This window comes from Mustela nivalis (assembly GCF_964662115.1).
Source record: "Mustela nivalis genome assembly, chromosome: 19".
Lineage (NCBI taxonomy): Eukaryota > Metazoa > Chordata > Mammalia > Carnivora > Mustelidae > Mustela > Mustela nivalis.
Window position 1 is genome coordinate 23531422 of NC_139038.1, and position 26611 is coordinate 23558032.

The 26611-nt window shown below is 36.6% G+C and overlaps 1 protein-coding gene and 1 pseudogene across 3 annotated transcripts in view; both read right to left on the reverse strand.

Annotated features, from left to right (window-relative positions):
* The window catches only part of LOC309854549 (phospholipid-transporting ATPase ABCA3-like), a 143346-nt gene that overhangs the window by 38723 nt on the left and 78012 nt on the right, over window positions 1-26611 (reverse strand). For both annotated transcript variants that reach the window (XM_082713833.1, XM_082713832.1), the window contains 6 exons: window positions 26370-26520; window positions 17895-17993; window positions 8629-8782; window positions 5560-5860; window positions 3695-3938; window positions 3276-3480 (listed from right to left, as the gene is read on the reverse strand). In XM_082713833.1, the coding sequence (XP_082569959.1) occupies window positions 3276-3480; window positions 3695-3938; window positions 5560-5860; window positions 8629-8782; window positions 17895-17993; window positions 26370-26520 (1154 nt within the window). The remainder of the gene's footprint in view (window positions 1-3275; window positions 3481-3694; window positions 3939-5559; window positions 5861-8628; window positions 8783-17894; window positions 17994-26369; window positions 26521-26611) is intronic.
* On the reverse strand, window positions 25642-26169 carry LOC309854228 (proteasome subunit alpha type-3 pseudogene; annotated as a pseudogene). The gene has a single exon. The product of its transcript is annotated as a proteasome subunit alpha type-3 pseudogene (transcript).

Below are 26611 nucleotides of genomic sequence, written 5' to 3' on the forward strand. Positions count from 1 at the left end.
TTAACAGTTGAGTAGATGGAGGCAGAAAGTAGGATTGATAAGTCAATAGAAAATACACCAAGAAATACAAAGTAGAGAAGAAAAAAAGGGAAATAAGGGGCACCTGGGTGGCTCAGTGAATTGGGCCTCTGCCTTCGGCTCAGGTCATGATCTGGGGGTCCTGGGATCGAGTCCCATATCGGGCTCTGCTTGACGGGGAGCCTGCTTCCCCCCTTCTCTCTCTCTGCCTCTCTGCCTACTTGTGATTCCTCTCTCTGTTAAATGAATAAATAAAATCTTTAAAGAAAAAAAGGGAAATAAAGAGAACAGTGCTTGAGACATCCATGACACAGTGAAAAAAAAACAATACAGGTGCAAACAGAGAACAAAAAGAGAAGGAAGATGAGGCAAAGCAAGAGAATTACCAGGAAATTTACAAAACTGATAACAGACACCAATCTTTAGACTCAGGAAGCTTTGAACACACCAAGCAGGGTAAACGCAAAGAAAGCTAAGCACATTACAGTAAGAATGCTAACCCTACCTCAAAGGATGAATAGTAAAAGAAAACAGTGCAAAAAAGACATATTACTTTCCAAGTAAATATAAGAAGTCTGACAGCTGAGTCCTTGTTGAAAAATGATAAAGCAAGCCATGACAAGGGAACAGCATCACTAAAGAGCAGGGGGGAAACCCAGCAAAATATTCTTCAAAGGATAAGAAAAATGAAATTATTCCCAAACAAAATCTACAAGATGTTTTGTTTTGGAAGTCCAAACTTTCCTAAAAGAAATATCATAGGAAGTTCTTCAGGAAGAGAAAAATGATCCCAGATAAAATTTCAGAAAAGAAACAAAAGCAATGGAAAAAATCATGAGTCAATATTTATTGTAACAAAAATCACAGCAGATTTTGTATGATAAATATGTAAAATTAAAATGACTTATCATAATCAAAAAGTTGGAGGGCATCATTGGAATGACAAGGCTGTAAGGTCTTAGCACTATCAGGAAAGTGGTAAAAGCAGTAACTTGCACTGGCAGTAATTAATCCAATGTGCATGTCTGGGGTACCTTGGTGGCTCAGTCACTTAAGCATCTGCCTTTGGCTCAGGTCATGGTCCTGGGATGCTGGGATTGAGTCCCAGGTCAGGCTCCCTGCTCAGCAGAGAGTTTGCTTTTCCCTCTCCCTTATACCTCTCCCCCACTGGTGGACTCTCATTTGTTCTCTCTCTTTCTCTCTCTCTCTCAAGTAAATAAAGTCTTTAAAATATTTTTATATATTTTACTTTTATTTATTTTTATTTAAATCCAATTAGCCAAGGTATAGTACATCACTGGTTTTTGATATAATGTTCAATGATTCATCAGTTCAGTGTAACCCCAGTGCTCATATCATGTGTCTCCTTAAAATTTTTAAATAAAAGCTCTCTGTATTCATGAAGTGCTCTCCCCACCACCTCCAGCCTCTAATCTCTTTTAAATCTGTTCTAGTTTACACAGAAGCATCATTCCTCCTCAGAACCAAAAGTTATAACCTTCTAACCCTAGAGCACCATGAACAATGATCCTGTTTTCTAATGGCATGGGAGCCAGTGAAACTGGCCTCCGAGCCCCACATCTCATTTATTTTTAAATTTATTTTGTCTTTTTAATTCCTTTTTTAAATTATGTTCAGTTAGCTACTCTATAGGACATCATTAGAGTTTCTGATGTAGTGTTTAATGATTCATTCACAGAGGCAAGGAGGGAGCACACCAAATGAAATGGGTATTAAGGACAGCACGTGTTGTCATGAGTGGGTGTTACTATGACCTACATTTCATTTAAAACAAATGGGGTTTTTTGTTTTGTTTTGTTTTTAAACAAATGGGTCTGAAAAAGCATGGAGGACATGGGGAGTTAGAGAGAAGGGGGTTGGGGTAAATTGGAAGGGGAGGTGAATCATGAGAGACTATGGACTCTGAAAAACAATCTGAGGGGTTTGAAGTGGCGGCGGGGTGGGAGGTCGGGGTACCAGGTGGTGGGTATTATAGAGGGCAGGGATTGCATGGAGCACTGGGTGTGGTGAAAAAATAATGATACTGTGATGCTGAAAATAAATAAATGAAAAAAAAAAAGAAAAAAAAAGAAAAAATAAAATTTTAAAAAAACAAAACAAAACAAAAACAAATGGGTTTGCTTTAACTTTCACAGCAGTATCTCACTGGCCTTCTCATAGAAGGATGGCTCCGGAGATGCCAGATGTAGAAAAGATGAGGAAAGTGACAAGTAAAAACAGACCACAAACATCCTCCTGACTTTACTTTCAATAATAAGATTTTCAGGGGCGCCTGGGTGGCTCAGCTGTTAAGCCTCTGCCTTTGGCTCAGGTCATGATCCCAGGATCCTAGGATTAAGCCTCGCCCCCGGAAAGCCTGTTTTCCCTCTCCCACTTCCCCTGGTTGTGTTCCCTCTCTCGCAGTCACTCTCTGCCAAAAAAATAAATAAAATCTTTAAAAAAATAAGAGTTTCAATAATTCTTCATTATCTATTCAGTGTTCAAGTGCTTGAACACATGCATAAAATTTGAATGGTCCATGGCACAAAGTCAAACATTTTAACCATTTAACTCAAGAACTCGGTTCTATTAATAATCCACACAAACCTCACACCTTTTATAGCTTAATTTCACTGAGAAAATATAGTCCACCAGGAAATACAAATCAAAACCACAATGAGATACTACCTCACACATGTCAGAATAGCTACTGATGAGGATGTGGAGAACAGAGAACTCTTGTGCACTACTGGTGGGACTGCAAACTGGTGCAGCCACTGTGGAAAACTGTATGGAGGTTCCCCAAAACACTGAAAATAGGAATACCATATGATCCAGTGATTCCACTACTATTCTTGTAGTGCAATCAGATGACTACAGGGAGGAGAAAAGAATTTATAAAAATATTTGTCTTTGTTTAATATGGGATTGGTGTTGTAGTATAACAGGTCAAACCCTTCCATATTTGTAGCAGCTGTGGGGCCAATACATATTAGAGAGCAAGCATGTCTGGAAGGTATCTTAAAAGATGGTTGTTTCTTCAAACGAGAACATTTTGTTTTAAAAGAAGAATGTAAAGGAAAAGATTTTCACTGGGACATATTCCACAATGTATTCCCTGATATAATGGGACAAAGTATTTCTTTCTTTCTTGAGAGATTTCAATATTAATATTAATTAGGATAATTAATATTAACTGAGTAGAATTTTCTGGGATGTACCAGAAACTAAGCCCCACAAAGGACTTTAACACTCACCAAGAGTAAGCAGCAGGCAATGAAGTAGATCATGAAGTCCCACAGCAGAGCAGAGAGCCAGAAATTAACAGCAGAGACCCCACTCACAAACTGGATGTGCTTTGCCTTATTGATTCTCTCAGTCACTGTCAGAAGACAAAAGCCACTGACGAAAATACTCACACCAAGATACAAATTCAAGGCTACCTGCTGTCCTGGGATTTTTCTACAAAGGAATGAATAAAGAGGATACATTGGTAAGATAATGAAGTGGAAAATATTAGTTTCTAAAAATAACTTTTTATTTATTATAAATTATTTTTATTTATTTTATTACTTTATTAACTTTAAAATTAACTTTTTATGAAGAATGTGTTCAGATAGGGGAATAGGGCTATATTTAAATACCAAGCACAATCCCAATAAAAAAGCATACATACCTTCCCTCAAGTTTTTTAGAAACAATATTTTGAGGCTGAGGTTTGTTGGAGACCGTAATTGAAGCATCAGGGCCAGAAAGTGCCATAAAAATAAGATTGTCTAATACTGCCAGGGATAATGGTGGTGAATGGTATGCCATGTTGTTGAACCAAAGTGTAACTACCTTTTGATCCCTAAAGGAAATTGCGATAATGCACGAGTAAATGCATTCTTGACTGTCCTGCAAGTATGTCTGTAAGTCACCTGGAATGAGAAAACAATAAATGACCACAGGCTCAGCATGCGGTAGAGATCACTTAATATGCAGTGTGGAGAGGGAGAACCCAATAATTTAACTTGCCTGATACTTTTTCTATTTCCAGTGTCTCACAACAGCTCTGACACATCTTGGTCAAGAACTCTATTCTATTAATAGAGTCAGGATGATTTTGATGAGGATGTGGAGAACAGATAACACTTGTGCACTGTTGGTGGGAATACGAACTGGTATAGCCACTGTGGAAAATGGTATGGAGGTTCCCCAAAACATTGAAAATAGAAATACCAGTGATTCCACTACTGGGTACTGACCCAAGGAAAACAAAAACACTAACTTGAAACCCCTCTGTTTACTGCAGAATTATTTACAATAGCCAAATTATGGAAGCAACCCAAGTGTCCAGTGACAGATGAAGAGTAAATATATATACACACATATATACATGTATATGTTAGATACACACATGCATATTACTCAGCATGAAAAAGGAATGCAATCTTGCCATTTGAAACATTACTACTGATATATCTGTGAGGTACAGTCTTTATTTTTGTATAAACAACATAATATAGTAGAAAAGGGACCACATTATGCATTATGGTAATTAAGTTCTCCCTTTTCTCTCCCCTCTTCTCTGCTAAACTATGTGATCTTTGACAGTAAGTGTTCATCTAGTACTCCTGTCATGGAGGAAGAAAAGGGATATGTGATTTAATGACAGCTTTTATACCACCCAACCTATAATGTGCATGTTGTAAAATCAGGATTATGATAGAATAACCAATATTTCGCAATGCATTTTCATCTCTGACAATGGAACCTAAAGGATAAAAGAGAAAAAACCTGCTGAACTGCACAGGCTCTATGCTAACTTAAACCAACAGTCAACAAGGCAGTAGCTGAAGGAAATGCAAACACCTGTAAGGAAATGATCAGCCTTGAAAGACGATATTTGCTCCTTACAGATGTGATTTAGTGTAGTGAGTGGGTTAATATGGCAGACACCCACCAGGCAGTCCTAAAATCTAGTCCCTCCTCTAATACATACTAGATACATTATCTGGGGCAACTTAGTTAACATCTCTAAGCCTCAAGCAAGTATGTTATAGAAATTGAGATAATTGAAATATTTAGAAAAGTTCTTGCCAAAGGTAGTATTCAGTACATGGAATCAATTATTACTACTGCCTTCCAAATAAGTAAGCCTGCCCATAAAGTCTTCAGCCTAACCTGTTTTAAAATATAGCTAATCTAGAGACTGCTGCGAAGGCTTTTGGGATTTAGTATCACACTGTGAGCCTGGTTTTATGTGAGATTTTGTCCTAAATTTTACAAAACAAAGTATTTTAGTACTTCAATTCATTCCCTAGAAGGTGTAGCTAAAGCTGTCAGATGACCCACGGTCAAAGTGCCTCCATTAATAATTAACTTTTGTGGCCAGTCTCCTTAAAGGATGATCCTTGTCTCTGATTGGGCTGCCTTTGTGAGATTGGTGAGTCTCAAGAAAGAAAAGAGCAATGATATTCCAGTTAGGACCTCTCTTTGGGAGTGATACAAGCAAGCTTTCATCTATTAGCAGTCTTTTTCTTTCTGAAAGAGCCTTACCTTTCACTTCCTGAAGTTTTTGTTTCTTAGCCCTTAGCATGATATCAAGAATTTTTGTTAAATTCTGAGAAAAATCAGAATGGCTATCATCTGAGAAAAGCACAGTGGTTTGACCATATTGTTCCAAATCCATTTCCCTGGCAGGTTCAATTGTATTTCTTGAAATCTTCTCTACTTTCATGAGAAAATAAACAATGCCCAGAAGTCCCAGTATCTGCATCAACGACAAACTCCAGTTGCGCCAAGAGAACATAGCCCTCTTTATGAACATGGCGTAGAACTGCTGCCAGTGAAGAGACCACTGACAAGAGGAGAGAAAGATGGCATTACAATGGTTACAAACCTTAATGAAACTCACTGACATGAATTTTCTGAATCTTATGGTAGAAGATGTACACATTCTATAAATATATCCTTGAATAGAACACAGCCATGGTGAGCACACAGATAACAAGCAAAAACTCCTTCCTGGGTAGTTTGTTGATGCTTGGCTTCTAATCAAATTATACTGGAAAACTCAAAAGGATGATTTTTATCACTAACATATTCGTAGCCTCTCTGAGCAGACAACATGACATCAGTCTTCATCAATATTAAATCATGATTCTTCAATCCTATCCCTATTTGATAAGTAAAGCATTCCCAAAGTGTACGTATGTAAGAGTTTCCATTGTTAGATTTTAATTCATGTGATAGTGGATAGTCAGGAAACAGAAAATGAATTTATTTTTAAACTGCAATAATGTGTTCTGCCCCTTTTCTTCAACTTCTAAATTTAAAGCAAAGTGTCTAATTGTTATTTTGAAAAATGTACCTAAATATACTATTTTCTTTATTTTGTCAAGCTTTTTGGCCCAGCTATAGTTGATTATATATTTTTATCAGGTTAACAACAAAAACCTGTTGTTTTAAAAGTAGAGACAAATCCTGAAAAGGTAGTGTGAATATTAAAGATAAGCATAGAGAGCATATTACTTGGAATATGTAACCAATAGCTTAACAATATTTCCCAAAATTTTGGACACCCCACAATTCATCATGAAAAAAAAAATCCCTAATCAATCAACTAATATCATCTGAATGAAAAAAAAAATCAGCATTTGGTTATTGTCGCTGGCCAAAAATAAGGTAAAGTTTAGAAGGAAAAATTTTTTCACACATTGCCTTCAAAGTAGAAGAATGTACTTTCTGACTTTTATAAGATGGTTTATTAAATATATTACTAGAGTGAAAGAATATACGAAGCTAAGAAACAACTTTTGTAGACTAGTCTGCAAATCTTCCTTCATCTACATCTTCATAAGAGAGGGAAATAGGGAAGAGTGATACAGAAGGAGAAATGAGAAAGCAAGAAGACAAGAAAAATCACATTTTATAACTGATTCATGCCAAACATCATGAAAATCAAACTTTACTAGTATTAACTCATTAAAACAGTCTCACAGAGAATGAAATTGAAACACAAATATGGTAACTATTTTGGTCAAAGTCAAATAGACAGGAAATGATAGAATAGGAATTCCAGTTCCAATTGGCTCAAAATTCTGCACTCCGGTTGTACAATACCCATTCTGCTTCACAACTAGCTCATAGGCCCCTCAGTGAAGGCATGCTTATGGGCAACTCTGAAAAATGCTTATCATCTCAGAATCCCTAGTCTTCATTAGGGAAACTGTAGGGAAAAGACAATCGGAGAACAACAAAAGAAATTACTGGCAATCCAATGAATTTTCCCATACTAATGAGGAAATGGTTGGGGAACAGTCTATTAGAAGTGCAACACATTCTGAGGCATAAATTTAAGTGGCTTTAATGCACTGGTTCCTAGACATGATAAATTATTGAACACTACATATGATACTAAGTATGTACTATATGCTGGCTAATAGAATTTAAAAAAAAATTTTAATGGCTTTTATATGTGTAAATAGTGGTAACTTTTGTTAAGGCCCTTTTTCAACTCTGAATGAACAAGCAATTTTAAAAACCGAGATAAGTAACTCAGAAATAAGGAGCATAAGGAATAACATGGAGGACATTAGGAGAAGGAAAGGAAAAGTGAATTGGGGGAAATCAGAGGGGAAGACGAATCATAAGAGGCTGTAGACTCAGAAACAAACTGAGGGTATTGGGGTGGGGCGGAGATGTGAGCCTGGTGATGGGTATTAAGGAGGGCATGTATTGCATGGAGCATTGGGTGTGGTGCATAAACAATGAATCTTGGAATACTGAAAAAATAAAATTAAATTAAAAAGAAAAGAAATAATGTTGAAAGTAAAATCTGATTTTTAACTATCATATTTTAACTTTTTTTTAATTTTTTATTTTTTATAAACATATATTTTTAGTTCCCAGGGGTACAGGTCTGTGAATCACCAGGTTTACATACTTCACAGCACTCACCAAAGCACATACCCTCCCCAATGTCCATAATCCCACCCCCTTCTCCCAAACCCCCTCCCCCCAGCAACCCTCAGTTTGTTTTGTGAGATTAAGAGTCACTTATGGTTTGTCTCCCTCCCATTCCCATCTTGTTTCATTTATTCTTCTCCTACCCACTTAAGCCCCCATGTTGCATCACCACTTCCTCATATCAGGGAGATCAGAATGGCTAAAATCACAAGTCACAAAATGACAGATGCTGGCGAGGATGCGGAGAAAGGGGAACCCTCCTACACTGTTGGTGGGAATGCAAGCTGGTGCAGCCACTCTGGAAAACAGCATGGAGGTTCCTCAAAATGTTGAAAATAGAACTGCCCTATGACCCAGCAATTACACTACTGGGTATTTACCCTAAAGATACAAACGTAGTGATTCAAAGGGGCACGTGCACCCGAATGTTTATAGCAGCAATGTCCACAATAGCCAAACTATGGAAAGAACCTATATTTTAACTTTTGAATTAGATAATTAATTGGATTGTTTTACAGACTCTTCCTTACTTGGCCTTCCTTGGCTAAGAACTCAAAATTCAAAGTCTCCTTTGAATTCAAACATTAAAATAAAATTTATCTTTTATCCCATCCAAATGTATACCACTAGCATAGCATTCTTAGTAGAAATGCTCACCCCAGTATTAAACCTAATATTAGAGTGTTCACTTGCAGTAGGAGAGTATCTCTCAAAACTTCCAGAAGCATTCATATTCTGGTTCATGTCTTCTCTTCTGTTTTTCTCCTTTAGGGATGGGGTCTGGAAAGCTTCCTCATCCTTCCTGATGACCCTACACACAAGCAAATATTCATTTTAACCATAACAGTAGTTTCATTGCAAGATTCTCATGGTTGATGGCAAAAATTAAAAAAAAAAAAAACAAGCACAGTTATATAATGTTAATACTAATATTGGATAAAATAAACTGAACTTAATTAAGTTAAAGGTATAAGACAGTATCTTTTTTTTAGAAGAGAGAGCTAGTACATTTATTTTGAAGAATGATACTAATTCTAGCAGACTTTTATTTCTATAATGTTTCTAAGTGTATGCCAGTTTAACAGATTTGTTTTCTCAACTTTCTGCTCCAGGCAATCTAAACATCTGTAATGGTTTATGAGCAAATGACCACAGAGTTCAGTTATCCTCTAAGAGTTCACGACTCTATGGGAGAAACAGACATTGTTATTTAATTTTAATATATGGAAAAAATGATAAATGGAATCATAAAATTCATACTATAGAGATCTGAGGTACAACCACGGTCATTCTGAAACCTGTGATGAAATCTCATGATTTGAGAAGATAAATTTTTCACTCTAAACCAGTGAACCAACAAGACTTTTTAATACCTTTCTTTGACCAGGACCACAAAAAAGCACATCAGATACTGATTTGGTCTGATAATAATGTTTTAAATTCAAGGTAGTATTTGTGCTATATCGGCTCACTGTGATAAAACAGTAAAACATACTACTGAAGACGAGTACAGTTCTTACCTTGCCTTTTTCTTCTAACACCTTTATTAGGTTTTTATTAATTTTATAAGACACAGTCAATGGGAAAAGTTTTTTTTTTAATTTTTTTTAAAAAAATATTTATTTATTTTCAGAAAAACAGTATTCATTATTTTTTCACCACACCCAGTGCTCTATGCAATCCGTGCCCTCCATAATACCCACCACCTGGTACACCAACCTCCCACCATCCCACCACTTCAAACCCCTTAGATTGTTTTTCAGAGTCCATAGTCTCTCATGATTCACCTCCCCTTCCAATTTACCCCAACTCCCTTCTTCTCTCTAACAACCCTTGTCCTCCATGATATTTGTTATGCTCCACAAATAAGTGAAACCATATGATAATTGACTCTCTCTGCTGACTTATTTCACTCAGCATAATCTCTTCCAGTCCCGTCCATGTTGCTACAAAAGTTGGGTATTCATCCTTTCTGATGGAGGCATAATACTCCCTAGTGTATATGGACCACATCTTCCTTATCCATTCGTCCGTTGAAGGGCATCTTGGCTCTTTCCATAGTTTGGCGACCGTGGCCATTGCTGCTATAAACATTGGGGTACAGATGGCCCTTCTTTTCACGACAGCTGTATCTTTGGGGTAAATACCCAGGAGTGCAATTCCAGGGTCATAGGAAAGTTCTATTTTTAATTTCTTGAGGAATCTCCACACTGTTCTCCAAAGAGGCTGCACCAACTTGTATTCCCACCAACAGTGTAAGAGGGTTCCCCTTTCTCCACATCCTCTCCAACACATGTTGTTTCCTGTTTTGTTAATTTTTGGCCATTCTAACTGGTGTAAGGTGATATCTCAATGTGGTTTTAATTTGAATCTCCCTGAGGGCTAATGATGATGAACCTTTTTTCATGTGTCTGATAGCCATTTGTATGTCTTCATTGGAGAAATGTCTGTACATATCTTCTTCCCCTTTTTTGATATGTTTGCCTGTTTCGTGTGTGTTGAATTTGAGGAGTTCATTATAGATCCTGGATATTAACCTTTTGTCTGTATTGTCATTTGCAAATATCTTCTCCCATTCCGTGGGTTGCCTCTTTGTTTTGTTGACTGTTTCCTTTGCTGTGCAGAAGCTTTTGATTTTGATGAAGTCCCAAAAGTTTATTTTCGCTTTTGTTTCCTTTGCCTTTGGAGACATATCTTGAAAGAAGTTGCTGTGGCTGGTATCGAAGAGATTACTGCCTATGTTCTCCTCTAGGATTCTGATGGATTCCTGTCTCACATTGAGGTCTTTTATCCATTTTGAGTTTATCTTTGTGTATAGTGTAAGACAATGAAAATACAGAAAGGGAAATTAGAGAATCAATTCCATTACTATAGCACCAAGAACCGTAAGATACCTGGGAATAAACCTAACCAAAGAGGTAAAGGATATGTACTTGAGGAACTACAGAACACTCATGAAAGAAATTGAAGACACAAAAAGATGGAAGACCATTCCATGCTCTTGGATCAGAAGAATAAACATTGTTAAAATGTCTATACTGCCTAGAGCAATCTATACTTTTAATGCCATTCCGATCAAAATTCCACCGGTATTTTTCAAAGAGCTGGAGCAAATAATCCAAAAACTTGTATGGAATCAGAAGAGACCCCAGATCGCTAAGGAAATGTTGAAAAAAGAAAAAAACTGGGGGCATCACGTTTCCTGATTTCAAGCTTTACTACAAAGCTGTGATCACCAAGACAGCATGGTACTGGCATAAAAACAGACATATAGACCAGTGGAACAGAGTAGAGAGCCCAGATATGGACCCTCAACTCTATAGTCAAATAATCTTCGACAAAACAGGAAAAAATATACAGTGGAAAAAAGACAGTCTCTTCAATAAATGGTGCTGGGAAAACTGGACAGCTATATGTAGAAGAATGGGAAAAGTTTTAAAAATTACAATAAGCCAGAGGAAAAAAAATACTCAAGATCTTACAACCCAGGCAGATACAAATGATTTTTCTACATCCACATATGCACAGGCATGAATGTATATATACACACACATAAAATGCAAAATTTGGATCTGCTATAATACACACTGTAATGCAACTTGCTTCTAAATTATTTACATTCATTCTAGGTGTTGGGAAAATTGGACAGCCACATGCAAAAGAATGAAACTGGACCACTTTCTTACACCATATACAAAAATAAACTCAAAATGGATGAAAGACCTAAAGGTGAGACAGGAATCCATCAGAATCCTAGAGGAGAACACAGGCAACAACATCTCTGACCTCAGACGCATTAACTACTTGCTAAACACATCTCCAGAGACAACGGAAACAAAAGCAAAATGAACTACTGGGACTTCACCAGGATAAATAGCTTTGCATAGGTCAGGAAACAGTCAACAAAACTAAAAGGCAACCTATGGAACAGGAGAAGATATTTGCAAATGACTTATCAGATAAAGGTCTAGTATTCAAAACCAACAAAGAACTTAACAAATTTAACATCCCCCCCCCCCCAAAAAAAATCCATCAAGAAATAGACAGAAGAGGGCGCCCGGGTAGTTTAGTTGGTTGGGAGACTGCCTTCGGCTGGGGTCAGGATCCTGGAGTCCCGGGATAGAGTCCTGCCATCAGGCTCCCTGGTCCATGGGGAGTCTGCTTCTCCCTCTGACCTTTTCCCCTCTCATGCTCTCTCTCACTCTCTCTCTCTCAAATAAATAAATAAAATCTTATGGGGGAAAAAAAAGGAAATGGACAAAAGACATGAAAAGACATTTCTGCAAAGAAGACATACAAATGGCCAACAGAAACATGATAAAATGCTCAACATCATTCAGCATCAGGGAAATACAAATCAAAACCACTATAAGATACCACCTCACACCAGTCAGAATGGCTAAAATGAACAACACAGGAAAAAACAGATGCTGATGGGGATGCAGAGAAAGAAGAACCCTCTTATCGTGAGCACTGGGTGTTATATGTAAGTGATGAACCACTAAATTCTACTCCTGAAACCTATATTACACTACATGTTAAGTAACTAGAATTTTCTTTTAGAGAGAGAGTGTGTGAACAGTATGGGGGAGGGGCAGAGGAAGAGGTAGAGAGAAAGAATCCCAAAACCTGACACTGGAATCAATCTTAAAACCCCAAGTTCAGAGCAGACACTTAATTGACTGAGCCACCAGGTACCTCAACTAATTAGAATTTAAATAAAAACTAAATAGAATTTAAATAAAAACAGAAAGAAAAAGAAAAAAAGAAAGTTGACTCAATGTTAAAAAAAAATAACAGATACTTCTCATGAACATAAATGCAAAAATTCTGAACAAAATTTGAAATCAAATTTAACAATATGATAATAAAATGATATATTAAAACTAAACAGGGTTTGTTATAATAATGCAAGGGTTCATTTAATGTTTTAACATTCAAAAATTCATAAAATTTACCATTTTATGAAACTAAAAAAGAAAGGCACTTAATCATCTCATTAGATATGGAAAAAAATTGACAAAATCCAATATTCATTCCTGATAAAGACTCTCATTAATATAGGAATGGAAGAGATCTTTCTCAAACTTATAAAGGGCATCTATAAAAAACCTACAGCTTGTATCATACTTACTTATGAAAAACTAAATGTTTTTTCTCTGAGTTCAGAAAGGAATATTCTTAACTACTTCCATTCAAGACTTAACTAGAGGTAAGAAAATGTAACATCCAAAAGTCAAATATTTTCTATATACTGGTAAGGAACAATCTGAAATTGAAATTTTAAAAAACTCTATCTTCAATAGCATCTAAAAATGAAGAATACTTTGGGATGAATCTGACAAAAGATGTATAAAATCTACACAGTAAAGCATTACTGAGAAAGATTAAAGAAAATTAAAATAAATGCAGGTATACTATACAGAGTTCAGTTAGAAGACTCAATATTTTAAAGATATAAATTCTCCCCAAATTGACCTATGGTTTTTAATCAGATCAATTCCAGCCAGATAAACCAGCATACTAGAAATTTTTGTAACAACTAATCAGCTGATTCTAAAATTTCTGATTCAATAAAGAGGACTTAGAATGGGCAAAATAACTTTGTCAATGCATGTCTAGTATTGTGCTGATGAAAAGGAAAGACTCAAATCCTGCCAATTGTACAGTGAGCTAGTTCTAATGCATTGGTGAATACATGACAACATCCAGTGAGTTGAAAATACCCACCTTCCACAATTTAGAAATTCCGTTGTTAGATATACACTCTAGAGAAATCTCACATATTTTCCCAGAAGACAGATACAAAGATATTCACTAAAGTGTGTAATGGCAAAATACTGGAATAAATAATACAATGTAATAAAAAACATGATATTTATGTAATGAAATATGATATATATCAATTGGAGGGAATGAACGAAATTTCTCCTTATACAAATGTCAACATGGAGAGATATAAAATGTCTAATCTTTTAGAGGGAAAAAAGTATTTTTCAGGGCTGTTAAATATACCATTTATATAAAACATCAAGGTCATAAAACATGTTTATACATGTTTATGGATGCAAAAATGTATATACAATAATATTAAAATGTGATTTTTCCACTGTAAAATTACCTTTTCTCCCCATTTAGTACTGTGTTCTTTAGAAGCATGTCATCAGACACAGATCATACTCAATACTCAAGGCGAGAAGGGACTGAATACATACTCTTCCTGGAAGGACAGTAGCTATAACATTATCTGGAATTCTACAAGGAAGATTTGTCTCTCTTCTCCATTTATTCATTCAGCCCCCTACTTATATCAGTATGGACTCATGTCCATACTACCTTGGCCAGGTGATCAAAGTAGTAGTTCCATCACAGTAATATGTCATGTTACTATCATGTACCCCCCCATAGGATAAGAGGAAGAAGGCACTTCATCTTTGCAATATTATTCCCCAAAAGCCATAACCCCATTCTAACCATGAGAAAAACATAAGACAAACCCAAATTCAAGAATATTACACAAAACATCTGATCAGAATGTCCAAGGTTATGAAAACAAGGAAGGTATAAGAAACTCTCACAAACCAGATGAGACTAAAGAGAAATGACTAAATATAACATATGCTGGATGGGATCCTGGAACAGAAAATGGACTTTAGTGGACTTTAGTGGAAAAACTAGTGAAATGTGAATAAAATGTAGGCTTAATTAATAGCAATTTGCCAATGTTGGTTTCTTAGTCATGACCAATATACTGTGGTAGTGAAGGATGTTAACAACTGGGAAACTGCATGAGGGGCATACAGGATTTCTGCATTATCTTTGCTACTTTTCTGTAAATATAAAGCCATTCTATTATTAAAAATTTACCTCAAAGAAGTAAGTCATTAAGGATGTCATCAATTGCAGAAATCAAGATGGCATAAGAATCTCAAGGCCACAAGCTTTCTGGTTAACTTTTCAATAAAAGACCAGTCCTAAAACACTCAGTGGCAACTCAGGGGTCTTCTCTCACTCTATAGAGAGCTTTTTCTTTCTTTTCTGCTCTCACCTTCACTTAATAAACTTACACTTCATTTCACCCTTTTGTGTCCAGAAATTCATTCTTCAACTCAATGAGACAAGAACCCTGCAATCCTACAACAATATGTTCTGCTCATTTCTTAATTGAATTATCTGGTTTTTTGGGTGTTGAGATTGATAAGTTCTTTATAGATTTTTCATACCAACCCTTTATCAGATATGTCATTTGCAAGTATCTTCTCCCATTACATAGGCTGACTTTTAGTTTTCTTGGTTGCTTCCTTTGCTGGACAGAGGTTTTTGTTGTTGTTGTTGTTGCTTTTTAAGATTTTATCTATTTATTTGAGAAAGAGAGAGTGAGACAGAGAGCATGAGAAGGAAGAAGGTCAAAGGGAGAAGCAGATTCCCCATGGAGCCTGGAGCCTGATGCAGGACTCGATCCCAGGACTCTGGGATCATGACCTGAGCTGAAGGCAGTTACTTAACCAACTGAGCCACCCAGGCACCCTGGACCAGTTTTTTTTATCTTGATGAAGTTCCAATAGTTCATTTTTGCTTTTGTCTTCCTTGCCTCCCGTGATGTGTATAGTAAGAAGTTGCTGCAGTCAAGTCAAAGAGGTTGCTGCCTCTGTTCTCCTACTGAGAGAAGGCACTGCCTCACACTAAGGTCTCTCATCCATTTTGAATTTATTTTTATGTATGTGTAAGAAAGTGGCCCGGTTTCATTCTTCTATATTGCTGTCCCATTTTCCCAACCCCAGATGTTGAAAAGACTGTGATTTCTCCATTGGATATTCTTTCCAGCTCTGTCAAAGATGAATTGGCCACATAGTTGTAGGCCTTTTCTGGGTTTTCGAGTTTTGTTCCATTGATCTGTGTGTCAGTTTTTATGTCAGTATCATATTGCTCTGATGATTACAGCTTTGTAATATAACTTGAAATTCGGAATTTTGGTATCTTCAGCTTTGCTTTTCTTTTTCAAGATTGCTTTAGCTATTCAGGGTCTTTTGTGGTTCCATACAAATTTTAGGATTGTTGAAGACTTATTTATTTGAGAGAGAGAGAGGGAGAGAGAGCACACATGTAAGTTGGTGGAGAGGGGGAGAGGAAAAGAGAATCCTCATGTAGATTCCCTGGTTTGCTGAGCAGAGAGCCTGACATGGGTCTCAATCCCAGGACCCAAATATCATGACCTGAGCAGAAATCAAGAACTGACTGAGCCACTGAAGCACCCCTTAGGATTAATTGTTCTAGCTCTGTGAAAAACGCTGCTATTATTTTGATAGGGATTAGATTAAATGTGTAGATTGCTTTGGGTAATATAGACATTTTAACATTATTTCTTATTCTAATCCAAGAACATGGAATGTTTTTCTCTTTGTATCCTCTTCAATTTCTTTCATACGTGTTCTAGAGCATTCAGAGCACAGTTCTTTTATCTCTTTGGTTAGGTTTATAACTAGGTATCTTAGGGTTTTGGTACCACTGTTTTTTGGTTTTGTTTGCTTTTTTTTTTTAACTTTACTTCAATGTTAATATTGTTTTTTTAATTTTCAGCATAACAGTATTCCTTGTTTTTGCACCACACCCAGTGCTCCATGTAATCAGTGCCCTCTCTAATACCCACCACCTGGTTCCCCCAACCTCCGACCCACCCTGCCCCTTCAAAACCCTCAGATTGTTTTTCAGAGTCCATAGTCTCTCATGGTTCACCTCCCCTTCCAATTTCCTCCAACTCCCTTCTGCTCTCTAACTCCCCTTATCCTCCATGCTATTTGTTATGCTCCACAAATAAGTGAAACCATATGATAATTGACTCTCTCTGCTTGATTTATTTCACTCAGCATAATCTCTTCCAGTCCTGTCCATGTTGCTACAAAAGTTGGGAATTCATCCTTTCTGATGTCTGCTATTGTTTTTAAGCAATTTCTATATTCAACATGGGGCTCAAACTCAAAACTCTGAGATCAAGAGTCACATGCTGGGGCACCTGGGTGGCTTAGTGGGTTAAAGCCTCTGCCTTTGACTCAGGTCATGATCTCAGGGTCCTGGGATCAAGCCCTGCATTAGGCTCTCTGCTCAGCAGGGAGCCTGCTTCCTCCTCTCTCTCTGCCTACTTGTGATCTCTGTCTGTCAAATAAATAAATAGAATCTTTAAAAAAAAAAAAAAAAAAAGGAGGGGGGGACTGTTTCTAAGCCTGAGAGACTGAAGTCTAGAAAAGTCCAGAAAAGACTTTTTGTGAGATCTTTTCACTGCTAACCAGTTGGCCTTCTCTTAGCAGCATCCTGAAATCCCTGGGCACCTTCTCTTTGAGCTTTCAGACAGTGCAAGGTAATCTCAGATCATAAACCATAAACAATTTAAGTAGGTTACAGAGACATGACTAGATTAAAGATTTTAAAGTCATCCTCACTACGACCTCTAATTTATTTATTTTTCAACCTCTGATTTAGATACTGGACTTGCGCTGTGACCCATAAATTCTCTTTGCTCTAGGCCAGTCCTAATCCCCCGCTCTCGAAAAGCACAGGCACCCAAATACAAACCCAAAAGTTTCATAAATAACTTTCCCATCCAATACTCCACTACCCTGGGTATTTAGTACCTGGGTTTAGTTATTTTCTGCGGTTCCACACCCTCATGATTTGCAGGGAAGATCCTGTCTTTTCAGCTCAATAAATTGCCATTCTCACCCTAGTCCCACGACTCATAGGAGCCTCAGCCCATCAGAGGAGCAAGGGGCATACACTGGTCTGTTGGCCTTCATAGAAGATTACCATACATAACAATCTAATACTATTTCTTCAATGACTCCAGTTATGGGGTTTGATTTCAAAATGAAATCCAATTATAGAGGAAGAGATTTTTCCTCTCTCCTGTCCCTCCCAGCATCATTACTCACCTAAGGAAAACTTCTTCCATGGTAGTAATTGAGACACCAAAGCTACTAATGCCCAGCTCTTTCTGCCTGTTTTCCAGATCAGTAAGCAGGTCTTTAAACCTAGAGTAAGGAAAAGAAGAGTGAAAGTTACCACCAAAACAGATTATTTTCAAATTAATATTTCTTGTTCCTAATTAATTTCCTTCAGCAGTGGAGGAAGGAAGGAAGGAAAAAAGAAAGGGAGAGAGAAAAGTAAAGAAGAGAAAAGAGAGAAGAGAAGAAAGAAAAGAAAAAAGGAAAGAAGAAAAATAAAAGAAATTGTCAAAAAACTAAAACGAAGGGACAGAAAAAGATTCCAATTCAACAACAGTCATATCTGTGCACTTTTCCCTGCATGCTCCAGCCATACTGGCCTTTGTCTAGGCTCTCAAATGTGACTTGTCCTTTTTAATTTCTGGGGTTTTTTTCCAAAAATTGTTTCTAACCCACCTCCTCTCCTACCTAAATTTTATTCATCATTTGAATATTGGTTTACATGTTGCTCACTTTTCCTCATGATTCTAATATAAGAGCATCTTGCCCTTCCCTAAATAATTTTTATAATTTTGACTCATCAATGATTATTTCACCCATCCATCAAATATTTATGTAGTGCCAAATATGTGCTAGAAAATGTTCTGGGTCCAAGAGACACAGAAGTGAACAAAACTAAGTCCCCGATATAACATTTTAGTATAAGTCAATACAATAAACAAATAGATGAATAATATGATGTCAGGCATATCAACTTTCTATTACTATTCAGTCCTGTATCCCTTGCACAATATAGAACTATATAAATTTTAAAAATTTGGAAATTTTCTTCTTCATTATCTCAGTTAAGATTAAAAAGGTCACTGTGAGTCTACATCGAGCAATCATGAAAAGAAAAAAATTACATATAAACATCCTATTTGGATTTGCCTATTCTGAATAAGTCATATAAATGGAATTATACAGTATGTGCCCTTTATGTCTTCTTTCACTTGTCTTAATGACTTCAAAGTTCATCCAAGTTGTAGCATGTAGAACATTTCATTCCTTTAATATTTTTTATTCCATTATATGGATATACCATATTTTATTTTAACATACATGAATCAATGGACACTTGGGTAACTTCTACTTTTTGACTATTATTAATAATGCTACTAAAAACTTTTTTGTGGACATAAAATTTCCAAAACTCCTGGGTATATACCAAGATGTGGAATTACTGGATCAAATGGTAACTCAATCTTTTTGAGGAATTCATAAATACTTTTCCAAAGTGGCTACACTATTCTACATGCTTACCAGCAATGTATAAGGGTTCTGACTTCTCCATATCCAAACTCAAACTTGTATTTTCTTTAAGAAAATATTATCCCATCTACTGGATGTGCAGCAGTATCTCACTGTGGTTATTATTTTCTGCTTTTATAATACTAATGATATTGAGCAGCAACTCATGTGTCTTGATCATTTATACATATTTTTTGAAAAACATCTATTCAAATTCTTTGCCCATTTCTAAATTAAATGAATTGCCTTTTTAAAAAAATTTATTTATTTTTTTCAGCGTAATAGCATTCATTGTTTTTTGCACCAGACCCAGTGCTCCATGCAATCCGTGCCCTCTCCAATACCCACCACCTGGTTCCCCCAAACTCCCTCCCTCCGCCCCTTCAAAACCCTCAGATTGTTTTTCAGAGTCCATAGTCTCTCATGGTTCACCTCCCCCTCCAATTCCCCCTAACTCCCTTCTCCTAACTCCCCATGACCACCATGCTATTTGTTATGCTCCACAAATAAGTGAAACCATATGATAATTGACTCTCTCTGCTTGACTTATTTCACTCAGCATAATCTCCTCCAATCCCGCCCACGTTGCTACAAAAATTGGGTGTTCATCCTTTCTGAAGTGTTGGAGGGGATGTGGAGAAAGGGGAACCCTCTTACACTGTTGGTGGGAATGACTGGTCTTTTAAGAGTAAGGTGAAAAGATATTTTATATATTCTGTGTACTAGTCATTTATCAGATATATGTAATTTACAATTTTCCCCCATTATTTGGGCTGTCTTTTTCTTGATAGTGTACTTGAGGTGAAACGTTTTAATTTTTCATGAAGTCAATTTATCTGTTCCTATTTCTTGGTTGCTTATACTTTTCATAGTATCTAAGAAAAATTGCCTAATCCAAGGTCACTAAGATTTATGCCTGTATATTTTTCCTAAAAGCTCCACTCTTATATTTAGGCCTTTGCTCCATTTTACCTTTTTAAAAAGATTTTATTTATTTATTTGACAGATAGAGATCACAAGTAGGGAGAGGCAGGCAGAGAGAGAGGGGGAAGCTGGCTCCCTGCCGAGCAGAGAGTCCGATGTGGGACTCGATCCCAGGACCCTGAGATCATGACCTGAGCAGAAGGCAGAGGCTTTAACCCACTGAGCCACCCAGGTGCCCCAACCTAATTTTTTGTTTATGGTGTGAGAGTAAGGATCCAGCTTTATTCTTTTGCATGTTAATACCCAATGTTCTGACATCATTTGCTAAAAAGACTATTATTTCCTCAACTGAACTATTTCTGGGTGACTGAGAAAATCAATTTTATGTAATACAGTTATCTTGAATTCTGATTTACTTCATTTCTGTGCATGTCTATCCTTATTTTAGTACCACATAGTTTGATTTCTATAGTTTCATTGTAAGTTTTGAAATCAAGAAATATGAATCCTCAAACTTTCCTCTTTTTCAAGATTGTTTTGGTTATTTAGCAACCCTTCCATTTCATATTACTTTTAGGATCAGCCTGTTAATTTCGGCAAAAAAAAAAAAATGGCAGTTGGAATTTTTTACTTTTTTTTTTTTTTTTTTTTTTTTTTTTTTTTAAGATTTTATTTATTTATTTGACAGACAGAGATCACAAGTAGGCAGAGAGGCAGGCAGAGAGAGAGGAGGAAGCAGGCTCCCCGCCGAGCAGAGAGCCCGATGTGGGACTCGATCCCAGGACCTGAGATCACGACCTGAGCCGAAGGCAGCGGCTTAACCCACTGAGCCACCCAGGCGCCCCTGGAATTTTTTACTTTTTAAAGACTTTTTATTTTGGAGTAATTTTACGGAAGAGTTGTGAAGATATTAAGGAAAATTCCTCTATACCCTTCATCCAGATTTCTCTAACATTAACATATTTCACCTACTAAAATAAGAAATTAACAGTGGTTCAATAAGCCAAGCAGAGAAAGTCAATTATCATATGGTTTCACTTACTTTTGGATTATAAGGAACAACATGGAGGACATTAGGAAAAGGAAAAGAAAGGTGAATTGGGGGAAATAGGAGGGAGAAATGAAACATGAATGAGAGTCTGTGGACTCTGAGAAACAAACTGAGGGTTTTGGGAGGGGGATGGATGAGCCTGGTGGTGGGTATTAAGGAGGGCACGTATTGCATGGAGCACTGGGTGTGGTGCATAAACAGTGAATCTCGGAACACTGAAAAAAATAAAATTAAATTAAGATGTTAAAAAAATGTCAAGGTCATGAAACAAAAGAAAGAACAACTGTCAAAGAATGTAGGAGAATAAGGAGACATGATAACTAAATACAGTTAGAATCCTAGGTTGTATCTTGAAACAGTTGGAATTTTTTATAGGCATCATGTTGATTATGTAGGGAGTACTGCCATCTTAATATCAATCCATGAATACAGGATGTCATTCTATTTCCTTGGGTCTTCTTTAACTTCTTTCAATGATCTTTTATAGTTTTCAAAAAGTTGTATGCCATACAGTTCTTTTGTTAAATTTTTGCTATTTTATTATTTCTATAGTCTTGTATATGGAACTACTTTCTTAATTTCATTTTCGGACTGCTCACTGCTAGTATATAGAGAATACAAGTAATATTTTAATATTATATCTTGAAACTTCACTGAGATAGTTTATTAGTCCTAATACATTTTTAAAGTTTGTTGTTTATAATTTTCCCTATATAAGAACATGTTATCTATGAATATAGATAGTTTCACTCCTCTTTCTGATTTGGATTCCTTTTACTTATCTTTCCTCTCTAGTTGCCTGCTGGTACAAGGTTTTATACAAATGGTAAAAGATGACTTAGTTTGTTCCTTACCCTACAGGGAAAGCTTTTATCCTTTCACCACTAAATATGATGATAGTTGTGGGTTTTTCACAGATGCCTGTTAACAAGCTGAGAAACTTGCTTTCTATTCCTAATTTGTTGAGGGTTGGTTGTTTTTTTTGTTTTTGTTTTTGTTTGTTTGTTTGTTTGTCATGAATGGCTCTGGATTGTGTCAAAGATACTTCATTTTTTGAGATCATCATGTTTGTTCTTTATTCTATTAATGTGGTATTCTACATTGATAATTTTTGCATGCGGACCAACCTTGTACTCCTGAGACAAATCTGACTAGATCGAGGTATATAATCCTTTTTAAATGCTTGTGGCTTGGTTTTGCTAGTATTTTGTGTTAGGGTTGAATTGTTTTTGTTTTTGTTTTGGCTTTTTTGCCTCAATATTCTAAAAGTGATTTTCTATAGTTTTCTTTTTCTAGTTTTATTATATGGTTATACTGGCCGCATAAAATGGAACTAGTTCCTTCTTCTATTATGGAACAGTTTGCAAAAGACTGTATTCATCTTTACTTAAACATTTGGTAGAACTCACCACTGAAGCCACCTGACCCTTGTCGTTTCACTATGAAAGATTCTGATTCCTAATTCAATCTCAACTTGCTAGAGGTCTAATCAGATTTTTTTTTCTTGAGTCTTTTTTTAATACTTTATTTTTAAAATAGTTTTAGGTTTACAATAAAATTGAAAGAAAGGTAAAGAGATTTCCTATATACCCCTGCTCCAACAAACATAGCCACCCCCACTACCACTATCACTCACCAGAATATTACGGGGTTTGTTTTTTTTTTTCACCAAAAATGAGCTTTCATTGACATATCATACTCACCTAACATCCACAGTTTACTCAAAGTGCTATATATTCAAAAGTCTGGACATTACAGAGTATTATTACAGAGTATTTTCACTGCCCTAAATATCTGTGCCTACTTATCTCACCCCACCTACACCCTTGGCAACCACTCATCTTTTCATTGTCTCCATAGTTTTACCTTTTCCAGAATGTTGAGAGTTGAAATCATCCGGTATGTAGCCTTTTCAGATTGGCTTCTTTCACTTAATAATATGCATTTAAGGTCCCCATATCTCCTCACAGTTTGATACCTCATTTCTGCGAAACGCTGGATAATATTTCATTGTCAGGATGAATGTTCATCCATTCACTTACTGAGGACATCTTGCTTGCTTCCCAAGTCTTGGCAATTATGAATAAAGTTGTTATAAGTATCTATGTGTAGGGTTTTGTGTGTATGTAAGTTTTTAACTACTTTGGATATATACCAAGGCATGTTATTGCTGAATCAAATGGCAAAAGTATGTTTAATTTTGTAGGAAACCACCAAATTGTCTTCCAAAGTGGTTGTGCCATTTTACATTCTGAGAAGTCCTTGTCAAATCCACAGCCTTGTCAGTATTTGGTGTTGTCAGTGCTCCAGATTTAGGTCATCCTAATCAGTGTGTAGTGGTATCTAATTATTGTTTTAATTTGTATTTACCTGATACGAGGTAAGCATCTTTTCATATGTTTATCTGCCACTCATATGTCTTCTTTGGTGAGGTGTCTGTTAAAGTCTTTGGCTCATTTTTAGGAGTGCATGAGTGGCTCAGTCAGTTAAGCATCAGACTTTTGGTTTTGGCTCAAGTTGTTATCTCATGGGTCAATAGACTGAGCCCCATGTTGGGCTCTGCACTCAGTGCATAGTCTGCTTGGGATTCTCTGTTTACCTCTCCCTCTGCCTTTCCCCCTCGCGTTCTCTTTTTCTCTCTCTCTAAAACAAATAAATAAGTCTTTTAAAAAGTTTTTGGCCCATTTTTAAATTGAGTTGTATGTCTTCTTATTGTTGTGTTCTAAGAGTTCTTTGAATATTTTGGATAACAGTCCTTTATCACATGTGTCTTCTACAAATATTTCTCCCAATCTGTGGCTTGATTTCTAATTCTCTGGATATTGCCCATCACAGAGCAATTTTCATTTTAATAAAGCCCAGCTTTTCAATGATTTCTTTCAGAGATCCTGCTGCTGGTGTTGTATCTAAAAACTCATTACCATACCAAAGGGCATCTAGGTTTTCTCCTAGATCTCCAGCAGTTTTTATTTTATTTATTTGAGAGAGAAAGAGAGAGCGAGCGAGCATGAGAGGGGAGAAGGTCAGAGGGAGAAGCAGATTCCCTGTAGAGCTGAGAGCCCAATGCAGGACTTGATCCTTGGACTCCGGGATCATGACCTGAGCCGAAGGCAGTGGTTTAACCAACTGAGACACTCAGGTGCCCCATCTTCTAGCAGTTTTATAGGTTTTCATTTTACATTTAGACCTATGATCCATTTTGAGTTACTTTTGTGAAGGGTGTAAGATACGTGTCTTATTCACTTTTTTGCGTATGGATGTCCAGTGGTTCTAGTACCATTTGTTGAAGATACTATCTTTTTTCCACTGTATTGCCTTTGCTTTTTTGACAAAGATCAGTTGCCTATACTGATGTTGGTCTATTTCTGGACATGTTGCTTCTGTTCCATTGATCTATTTTTCTATTCTCTCACTAATATCATACTGTCATGATTATGGCAGATTTATAACAAGTCTTGAAACTGGTGAATGTCAGTCCTCCAACTGTTCTCCTTCAATACTGTGTTACCTGCCTTTTACCTCTCCATAAACTTTAGAATCAATTTGTTGATATCCATCAAATAATTTATTGAGATTTTGATTAAGATTGCATTGAATCAAGGAGTGAATGTGTGGCTCAGTCAGTTGAGGGTCTGACTCTTGATCTCAGCTCAGAATTTGATCTTAGGTTTGTGAGTCTGAGCTCCATGCTGGGCATGGAGCATACTTAAAAAGAAAAAAAAAAAAAAAAGGACTGCACTGAATTATAGAGCGAACTGGGAAAAACAGATATCTGACAATATTGACAATAATCTGACATTCCTACATAAACATAAAATATCTTGTTTTTTAGTTTTTTTATTTCATTCATCCAAGTTTGATAGTTTTCCTCATATAGAGCTTGCATATATTTGGTAGACTTATACCTAAGCATTTCATTTTTGGAGGTGCTAAATTTAGAAGTGTGTTTATAATTTCAAATTACACTTATTCATTGCTAATATATAGGAAAGTGACTTACTTTTGCATATTAACTTTGTATACTGAATCTTTGCTTTAATCACTTATTAATTCCAGAAGTTTGGGGGGGGTTTTTTGGTCAATTCTTTCAGACATTTTGTATAAGATGATCATATCATCTGTAAACAAAGGCAGTTTTATTTCTTCTTTCCCAATCTACATACATTTCCTTGTCTTTTCTTATCACATTAGCTAGGACTTTCAGCATGATGTTGAGAGAGGTGGTGAGAGAGGACTTCCTTGCTTTGTTTCTGCTATTAATGGGAAAGCTTCAAGTTTCTCACCGTTGAGCATGATGTTAGCTACAGGCTTTTTGTAGATATTCCTTATCCAGTTGAAGAAGTTCCCCTCTACTTTTCTTTTGAGAATGCCAACAAGCTTGCTTTAAAGGAATATGAAGCTAGTAATTACATCTTGCAAGAAGATGAAGTTGGCCTGGTCCTGGAAGTTTATGATAAGTTTCCTCTTCCCTTAGTTTCTGTTTTTTGTTGTTTGCCTTGCTTTGGCAATGGCACAGTCCCAATTTCCATATGAAACTTCTGATGTAGAGCTGTGCACCATCATTCACACTATAAGACCCTAATATGTAGACAGAACCAAAAGGTCTAACAATACTGTACAGTGTATATGTATGTATATACATAGCCACTCTATCTGCAAGACATTGTAATGGAAAGTTATGGCCAAAATTAGATCTAAAGTTGGAAGCTGCTTCTCTTGCAATGTCTGCTAAGGAATAAGCATCTGCCAACAAATCTGCCAGTGTCATTCCAAAAGCTGACCAACATTAAAAAGTCATTCATTGGAACCCTTTTTGTATAGCTGAGAAAGAACTAGCTTTTCTACCCCAAAGATGACACCATCTTTACATCTGATTCCAATAGCTATACTACTATTCACAGCCTTAATAGCATATACAACTTGAAAAACTCTTCCATCAGGACAGAATGTAGAGGCTGACAATTTATACCCTGCCCCAACTGAGCTCACTGTGCTGAAACTTCTGGGGCTTCAAAGCCCACTGAAGCCGAAGACTAGTAATAGGCTCTCTCACTGGGTGCCCTAGAAAGTAAACTGACTATTACTTGTCAAGTGGCAACGAGAAATAATCTGCCTGCCAAGCCCAAGAAAACCTGGAAAAGCAATAGTTATTTCTGGTACCCCAAAATCACTTATCTGAGATTTTTCTGGATCCGTACCTGTGTGTGTACTTTTTGGGTAAGATAAATGATAATTCAGCTGCAACATCACTCTCCAATCTGGCCTCAGGTATATGTTGATCAATCACTTCAATAATTTCTTCAACATTACAGTGAGGTTCCTTCACCACAATTATGTGGTATCCCACACCTGAAAACAACCATTTAAAAATCAAAATTTTGGGGCGCCTGGGTGGCTCAGTGGTTTGGGCTGCTGCATTCGGCTCGGGTCATGATCTCAG